Source organism: Eretmochelys imbricata, chromosome 13, assembly GCF_965152235.1.
Source record: "Eretmochelys imbricata isolate rEreImb1 chromosome 13, rEreImb1.hap1, whole genome shotgun sequence".
Lineage (NCBI taxonomy): Eukaryota > Metazoa > Chordata > Testudines > Cheloniidae > Eretmochelys > Eretmochelys imbricata.
The window spans coordinates 40,125,237-40,134,776 of NC_135584.1; the positions used below are offsets into that span (position 1 = coordinate 40,125,237).

The following is a 9,540-nucleotide window of genomic DNA, read 5'->3' on the forward strand; positions in this document are numbered from 1 at the left end:
TATTATAGAACTAAACAAAATTGAAATAAAAGAGGAAAATATAAAGGTGGATTGAAGGAGGAGCATTTAAAAAGAGAGATTTTTTTTTAAAAAAAGAACATATCAAGGTAAAAAAAATAAGGTTGAAAGAAAGCATAAGATAGAAAAATAAGGGATTTTAAAAAGTAGCTTGAAAGCCTGTGTTCAATGACAAAGAGCTGTGTGACAGAGCTAAAGTGGCTCATTCACCTGCACATCTACCAATGTGATATATGCCATGTACATTGGCCAAACCAGACTGTCTTTATGCAAAATGGACATAAATTAGGCATCAAGAATTCTAACATTCAAAAACCAGTAGGAGAACACTTCAACCTCCCGGGACACTCAATAACAGACTTAAAAGTGGCAATTCTTCAACAAAAAAACTTCAAAAACAGACTCCAAAGAGAAACTGCAGAACTGGAATTAATTTGCAAGCTGGATACCATCAAATTAGGCCTAAAAAAAAGACTGGGCATGGATGGGTCTCTACAAAAAGTAATTTTCCCTCTGCTGATACTCACACCTTCTTGTCAGCTCCATGCATCTGATGAAGTGGGTGTTAGCCCATAAAAGCTTATGCCCAAATACATTTGTTCATCTCTAAGGTGCCACAGGGATTCCTCATTATTTTTGTGTTGGGGAAATGTTTCTTCAAACACGCTTATCTTTTAAGTGTATATTCCTTTACAAAACTTAAATTAAAAGTCAATTTTCGGTAAAACTTTAACTGTATGAAAAGGTTGTGGAGATATCTTTCATGCAGGGCTTATCTCAGGAGGGGTGGGGAGGGGAGGAGAGGGAGGGAGGAAGGAGGAGGCGATGGGCTGTAGAACAGCTTCTGATTGGTCCAGCAGGGTTTCCTCCCAAGGCTCACAGCCTCTGGTATAGTTATCATTTCCCTGGGGACAGCTGCTGGGTAAGCTTGCTGCTTAGCTCTTGCTACCGCTTTCTATAATTTACCTCTCTCACTAGCCATGTGTTCTGCTGATGAACAAAAAAAGATCTTTCTCTCTCTTGCTGTTTTCTAAACTTTACCTCTTTCACACAGCCCTGTGTTCTGCTCATGAACAGAAAAGCATCTCTCTCTCTCTCTCTCTTTCGTTTTCTATACTTTATCTCTTTCACACAGCCCTTTGTCACTGAATACAGATTTTCTTCCTAATTTTTAAAATTCCCTTTTTTCTGGCATGTGCTCTCTTTCAGCCTAATTCTTTTTCCCTTTATATTTTCCTTTTTTTTTTTTCAAAATAACTCTTTTTAAATGCTCCTATCTCAAGCCACCTTGATATTTTCCTCGTTTATTACATTTTTTTGTATTTTATAATAACCTTTCTTTCAAACTTTTGTCTTTAAAACCCTCTCTCCTTAGTAAACCTAACCAAAAATCTTTCCTTTCCTTAATAACCAACCACTCTCCTTACTAAATCTACCCTAACCAATCTTTTATTTTTTAAACTGCTTTTCATTAAAGTCTTTCCTTCTGTTCTTCCATTTTTTTTCTTTAAAACCCTCTCTCCTTAATAAACCTAAACAAAAAATCTGTCCTTTCTTTAATAACCAATCTTTACTCTTTGAAAACTGCTCTCCTTACTAAACCTAACCAATCTTTCTTTTCTAAAAACTCCTTTTCTTTAAGCTCTCTCTTTCTATTCTTTCAAACTAACCCTTCCCTTTTTTCTAAGAAATCAGCCAAATTTATCAAAACACAAGCATACAGCCTTCCTCGGTCCAAACAATAACAACAAATATTTTTTTTCAAAATGACTAACAGTGCCAAACCTGTACACAACCAAAAACAGGAGTGGAAGGTGGGACATAAACCTGAAATGGGGCATGTAAATGTCTCAGAAAAGTTTATGGTGATGAATGCTATTGAGGGGACGACTACTGAAGAGATTTCAAATTTATTAGTTCTGATACCTTTGCTTTAACAGAAAGGATATGCTACTTCTCTTTAAACAGATTTTATTGCTCAAAAATTTGGAGAAATAAACTCAGTCTCTCTCCTCTTTCTCTCTCTCACACTGTATTTTTATCTTATTCTGTTTATTTATCTCTTTCGTTTTCTCCATTTTTTTAATTTTTCTCCAGGCACATTCTCCCTTCTGAATAAAAACGACTCTCTTATTTCTATCTTGATAAATTTTCGTTTCTATTTCACTTACATTTCTTTAAATGGGGTTGGATTCCAGTCTCAGTTGCTCTTGTGTAAATCCACATAAAGCGGATGCAATTTACTCTGGCGTAATTGAGATCAGGTAACAGCCCATGGTCTGTGTTTAGGTTAATTTTTGTTTTTGTCTGTTTCTCAGCTGTATCTATTAAATGGTGCAAATTCTTCTTTGAATCTGCTGTGATAGAGGACAGCTGGACAGACCTTCATACGAACCGCAGCCTCTTTGGTGTTCAGTGTGTGTCTCCTGGGTTATGTCTATGCTGCACCTGGGCAGTGTAATTCCCTGCTCTGGTGACCTACACACATTATCTGTGATGGAGCTATTGTGCTAAGAATAGCAATGTAGCCTTGGCAGCACAGAGGAGCTGCCCGAGCACAATCCCATCTGAGATCCTAGGTACGTCCACAGGTGGCCCTCCCAAGCCCCTGTATGTGCTGTCCTGTTCTCACTGCTATTTTTTATCCTAAAAGAAAAGGAGGACTTGTGGCACCATAGAGACTAACCAATTTATTTGAGCATAAGCTTTCGTGAGCTACAGCTCACTTCATCGGATGCATACTGTGGAAAGTACAGAAGATCTTTTTATACACACAAACCATGAAAAAATGGTTTACCACTGCAAAACATTTTCTCTCCCCCCACCCCACTCTCCTGCTGGTAATAGCTGATCTAAAGTGATCACTCTCCTTACAATGTGTATGATAATCAAGGTGGGCCATCTCCAGCACAAATCCAGGGTTTAACAAGAACGTCTTGGGGTGGGGGGTGGGGGGTAGGAAAAAACAAAGGGAAATAGGTTACCTTGCATAATGACTTAGCCACTCCCAGTCTCTATTCAAGCCTAAGTTAATAGTATCCAATTTGCAAATGAATTCCAATTCAACAGTTTCTAGATGGAGTCTGGTTTTGAAGTTTTTCCGTTGTAATAGCGCAACTTTCATGTCTGTAATCGCGTGACCAGAGAGGTTGAAGTGTTCTCCGACTGGTTTATGAATGTTATAATTCTTGACATCTGATTTGTGTCCATTTATTCTTTTACGTAGAGATTGTCCGGTTTGACCAATGTACATGGCAGAGGGGCATTGCTGGCACATGATGGCATATATCACATTGGTGGATGTGCAGGTGAACGAGCCTCTGATAGTGTGGCTGATGTTATTAGGCCCTGTGATGGTGTCCCCTGAATAGATATGTGGGCACAGTTGGCAACGGGCTTTGTTGCAAGGATAAGTTCCTGGGTTAGTGGTTCTGTTCTGTGGTATGTGGTTGCTGGTGAGTATTTGCTTCAGGCTGGGGGGCTGTCTGTAGGCAAGGACTGGCCTGTCTCCCAAGATTTGTGAGAGTGTTGGGTCATGCTTCAGGATAGGTTGTAGATCCTTAATAATGTGTTGGAGAGGTTTTAGTTGGGGGCTGAAGGTGAGGGCTAGTGGCATTCTGTTATGTTCTTTGTTCGGCCTGTCCTGTAATAGGTGACTTCTGGGAACTCTTCTGGCTCTATCAATCTGTTTCTTCACTTCCGCAGGTGGGTATTGTAGTTGTAAGAATGCTTGATAGAGATATTGTAGGTGTTTGTCTCTGTCTGAGGGGTTGGAGCAAATGCGGTTGTATCGCAGAGCTTGGCTGTAGACAGTGGATCGTGTGGTGTGGTCAGGGTGAAAGCTGGAGGCATGTAGGTAGGAATAGTGGTCAGTAGGTTGCCGGTATATGGTGGTGTTTTTGTGACCATCGTTTATTAGCACTGTAATGTCCAGAAAGTGGATCTCTTGTGTGGACTGGATCAGGCTGAGGTTGATGGTGGGATGGAAATTGTTGAAATCAACAATTCAACAATTTCCATCCCACCATCAACCATCAACCTCAGCCTGGTGCACTCCATCAATATTTAATGGTTTTCTTTTTCTAGATACAGATTATGGAGAAAGTGGAAGGAAGAAATCAAACACCCATCGTGGAATTCATCCTTTTAGGATTTGGGAATGTCCCTGAGCTGCAGCCCCTTCTCTTCCTCGTGTTTCTAGTGATCTTCATTGTGACTGTGGCAGGGAACATCCTCATTATTGCGCTAGTTGTGACTGATCAGCACCTTCACATCCCCATGTACTTCTTCCTGGGGAACTTGTCCTGCTTGGAGACCTGCTACACCTCCACCATCCTGCCTAGGCTGCTGGTCAGTCTCCTGACTGGGGACAGATCCATTTCTGTTAAGGGCTGCATTCTGCAATTATACTTATTTGGTGTCATGTCATCTACAGAATGTCTGCTGCTCATGGCAATGTCTTATGATCGGTATGTAGCGATATGCAATCCACTCCGTTATGCTGCTCTGATGAATGGCAGGGTTTGTTTCCAGTTAGTGGCAGGATCCTGGATAAGTAGCTTTGTGGGCTGCGCCATAATACATATTTTCTTTTTCCGATTAACGTTCTGTAATTCCAAAGAAATTGATCATTTCTTTTGTGATTTTTCACCCATGATTAAGCTGTCCTGTGATGACACCCAGACGCTTCAACTGGTAACATTTACTATCTCTGCCATAGGGACACTTGTGCCCTGTCTACTGACCCTGACATCCTACATTTGTATCATCGCCACCATCCTGAGAATCCCTTCCACCACAGGGAGGCAAAAGGCCTTTTCCACCTGCTCCTCTCACCTCATTGTGGTTACAGTTTTCTATGGGACACTGATTACTGTCTATGTGGTTCCAACAGCTAATACTCTCAAGGTCCTACACAAACTATTTTCTGTCTTCTACACAGTCCTGACTCCCATGATCAATCCTGTCATCTACAGCCTGAGAAACAAAGAGGTCAATGAGTCCCTGAGAAAAGCTATTCTTAAACTGATTGCTTCCAGAAAAGGCATAGAACCTTAAAGGACAAATTTTAGCATATAGTAAAATAGAGATGAACAGATACAGTTTTTTAGACATGGCCCATCTGAGTCCTTGAGAACAGGGTTACCCCTTATTGACCTGACTTCATCTTTCTTTCTTTCTTTCTTTCTTTCTTTCTTTCTTTCTTTCTTTCTTTCTTTCTTTCTTTCTTTCTTTCTTTCTGTTACTCTGCTACTTTTTGAGGATTTATCTTTCATACATTTATGAGACATTTCTTTATATAAAACTTGATACTGTAAGAGACATTCTTTATGAAAAGTGGTACTTGTATAAATCCACATGAAGTGGATGCAAGTCTGTTATTGAGTGTCCAAGGATGAATTTTACAATGGCTGTTTGATTTCTTCCTGCAACTTTCTCCATAATATGTATCTAGAAATAGAAAACCATTAAATATTGATGGAAGACATGCAGTCAGGTTGTGCTGTTGGTTATACTGTTGGAAACCTGTACACTGGTGGAAACCTGTGACCACATACCACTTCATCTCTCCACTGGAAAAATGAAGTTGTCAATAAACAGAGGAAGACTCATATAATTAAGAGGTTGAACTTCCAATTTAGGCGAACCAAGAGTATGGAACCCTGCTGAATTACAGAAATGTCCCGTCTAACTCCCTTAAGCTCTCTAGAACTCTAAATAAAGACTTTGGGGCTGGGTTTTGAAATATCTTTATCCTATCAGTGTCATATCAACAAATCTAGAAGACATAACAAAAAATCAAGAGATTGGAAATGAAAGATATTTAGAGTTCAACCACAGGTATGTTTACCCTGCAGCTGGGACGTGTAATTCCCAGCTTGGGTAGACGTACATGAACCCTAATGAAGACTGTTAGATAACCAGAACTTAATATTAAACGCTAGGCTTGCTTTTCAAAGATTTTCCAAAAGGAAAAGTTTTGTACAGCTAGCAGCACAAAGCTAGAAGTAAGAACATGGCAGCACAGGCTGCAGGTTTGGATAGCCACGTGTGTACAGGATCTCAGGTGGGACGGGGCACGGGCAGCTAGTCTGTGCTTCCCAGGGTACACTTCTGCTTTCAGCAAAGTAGCTCAATCAAAGATGGTTTGTGTAGCTCTGCCAGAGAAGGGAATTACACTGTCCAGATGCAGCATAGACATACCCCATATGACACAGAAGGAAACACCAAAGGGGCTGTGGTTTGTATGAAGGTCTATCCAAAGCTGTCCTCTATCACAGAGGAGTCAAAGAAAAAAATTCACCATTTGATAGATGCAGCTGAGAAACAGACAAAGACACAAAATAAACCTGACCGCCCACCCCACCCTCCTGCTCTCCCCTGATGCAGGGCTGTATGCGGTTCATAGATGGAGGTATATACAGTATCAGGCTTTGTTTGAATGAATAGTTTATTTGGTCAGCCCAAAGTGATTCATGAATTTAACTCAAATTAGCTGGATATTTTCAGCAACAAGCAACCAAAATCTTTCAGGACGTAGATGCGGAGCAGCAACGCGCCCCTGTTATAACATTTAACTTGTGGTTAGAGCACTCGTGTGTGTGTGTGTGTAAGACCCACGTTCAATATCCCCCATGCCTGATGGGGGCGGGGAGGGGGGAAGTCTTCAGTCTCCCACATTGCAAAGAAGTGTACTGGCCTGTGGAATACTCTCTGCAAAAGCTCTCTCTCTCTCTCTCTCTCCTTTAAAAGTGGTTCCATTGGGTATAAATAATTAAATAGTCATTGAAAGAGGGAGTTGAACTTCGATCTCCTGCAGCCAAAGTGTGCGTCTTAACTACCAAGCTACAGAGTCATCCTTGGATTTGCTTTTTAGCCCAATGACTATTGATTCTCATCATGAATGAGTCATTGGGATATGAAAAGTAAGTGAGAATGACTCATAGGCTGGTGGTGAAGCTTTTATTTTCCAGAACTGGCAGAGAAATAAAAAATCAATGGTTCACTGAGCTCTAATTGACATCTTCTGCCACAGAACATCTGGCGGGACCGAAATACACACTGAGTGGGTTATTCATCAAGGGTTGGGTGTCTTTTGGTTAAGACATAGGTCTGAGAATCACGACTCTTCATTTCTCTTCCTAGATCAGCCACCTACTCCCTATAGGCCAGAAACTTTGTCACAACCTAATTCATCCTTATGCAGGGTGTGGGGTATTGAGAACTGTGTTTAAATTACAAGCTGTCACTCTGAGCGTAAGGGGATTTTCTGGTCCCAATTGCAGACTGGGGATCTCTATACAGAAATATATGCTCTGGTTGTTGTGAGTCATTCTGCATCCAGCCAGGCTAGCATTAGGCCTCTCTATTTTAGGGAGCAGCCTGCTTTGTCCCTCAGTTTTGGTGTTCTTGCATCGTATAGGTCTGAATTGTAAGAAATAAATGAACATTTGCCTATACTTTTCACTCTGCCCCCTTTTCTCTTAACTTTAATATCCTACATCTTCACCGTCCTCCTAATCCCTGGAGGCAAAAGGCCTTTTCCACCTGCTCCTCCCACCTCCCACCTGTTCTATGGGACTCTGATTATTGTCTACATGTTATCAAAGTCCAACTCACCGAGAGACCTGAACAAAGGGTTCCATCTCTTCGAAACAGTCCTGACTCCCCTGTTCAGTCCCCTCTTCTACAGCCTGTGAAATACAAAGGTAAAGGAGGTCCTGAGTAATTCTGTGGCTAAACTTGTGCCATGCACACGAATTCAGAGAATCCAAGTGAATGTATTTTTTTTATTCAAAAGAAAGGGGGATACGTTCTGCTGGTTTAATGAGTCAGAGGGGTATAGCTTAGTGGTTTCTACCTTCTTTGTTGTTTCCCCGCTTGTTTAGTCAGGCTGTGGTGGTAGAAAATGAGGATGACCTGATTGGTTTGCCTCATGAAGATCCTTCAATACGTAACAAGCTACAGTGTTCATATCTCCACCTCTGGGACTATCAGAGGTAGCTGAGAAAATCAATGTGAACCAATAAAAAGCAGCATCATGAATTCAGGTGGAACATTTTTGAATATGGGTTTTTCAAGTTAATTTCCACAGCCAAATACTAATGTAGGAACCTAAATATCATGACTCCAGGATTGAAAATCTTTCTAGGAACACTTGATTCTACGGCTTCAGCATAGACTCAGCATACTCGTATTTATAAGTAAGGAGGGCAAAACTCTACATTCACATCTCTCAGTTCTTCAGGGCAAATCTGGGAGTGATGAACAAAGCCAGTCATGAAATGGTGTTTTTTATTTAGGACTTTTGGGGGGGTTTTCTACAGTCTCCCCAGAAAGAAGTGGAGTCCTCTAACCAGCAGGCTTTAGAGTCACTCTTATATTTGTTATCTTTCTTGCTGACCCAATGACTCTTCTATTAGTTACCCAGCATGAAACAGCTTCAACTGGAGCGACAGAGGACGTCCCACATACCATAATATCCCACTGCCCAGTGGTGACGACACTCGCTTGAGAAGTAATATAGCCTGTTCAAATCCTCCCTTTTCCCCTTCCAACAGAGGGAGAACTTGAACTGGGATCTCTGATATCCCAGCTCAGTACCCTAACCACTGTGCTAAAAGTGACAAGGGAATCCCTCCTTCCACCCCAACTTTTTGTGTGAGCTCACCTACCAGATTGGGCCCCTTAGGTGAGTTAGGGGGAGGAACTCAGGGATGTATGTCTCCAGATGCCTGGTCTCAGGCTCCAGTGCACATGCCGAGAGACAGAAACCTAGGCACTCTAGGGCATTTCACTGCAAAAAGTAGGCCCCACGTTGAGTTTAGATGCCTACAGAGTTTGGGAGAAGCTGAGTGAAGGTTTAGAGAATCCTACCGGGGCCTGATTCTGGGATTTGGGCACCTAGAGTGGTTAGGAGCTAAAGTCCATTTTTTGTATGGTCCCCCCTGCTGCTTTTGAAAATCTCACTAGGTTCCTATCTGCATCTTTAGGAAAACAAATTCCATTGACACTCTGCCCTGAGTGTTTGGAAATAAAGGACCGGGGCTCTAATCCCAGCTCTCCAGCTCTGTGCTTGTTTTCACAGTCTGGGTTGTAACTGTGCCTCACCTCCATGGGCAGCACGGACTGGTTACAATGGAAGCACAACACGTAGCCATGCTTCTGCATTCTCCTTTCGATAGCAGTAGTTTTTATCACACATTATTGTGAGATGCTGGAGAACTTAGAATGTGCACAATGGCCCAGATTCTCATCTCAGTTATGCTGGTGTAAATGCAGAGTAATTCCCCTTACTCCAGTGGTGTGTCTGTTATCAGAACCCAGCTCAGTATCTCAGTGATAAAAACACACTGGTTCAGATGCGACCCTGGGATAACCACAGTGAAAAGAGAGGAGGTACACCAGGGAATAGTTTGGACCATGCTATTGAAAACTCACTGCAACTTACTAGCAATATTTCAGAGGACATGATGCAACCAATGTTGGTGTTAATTAATACCCAAAGGTCCTAATTACAAA

At 41.6% G+C, this 9,540-nt stretch overlaps 1 protein-coding gene across 1 annotated transcript; it reads left to right on the forward strand.

The window, feature by feature from the left end:
- Positions 1 to 4,113: 4,113 nt before the first annotated feature.
- Positions 4,114 to 5,076, forward strand: LOC144273859 (olfactory receptor 5AP2-like). The gene has a single exon (XM_077832554.1). It carries the CDS (start codon positions 4,114 to 4,116, stop codon positions 5,074 to 5,076), a length of 963 nt encoding a protein of 320 aa, XP_077688680.1.
- The last annotated feature ends 4,464 nt before the right edge of the window (positions 5,077 to 9,540 follow it).

Bases quoted from the DNA above. Each gene is read 5' to 3' on its own strand.
- LOC144273859 (XM_077832554.1), top strand. From the start codon at position 4,114: ATGGAGAAAGTGGAAGGAAGAAATCAAACACCCATCGTGGAATTCATC.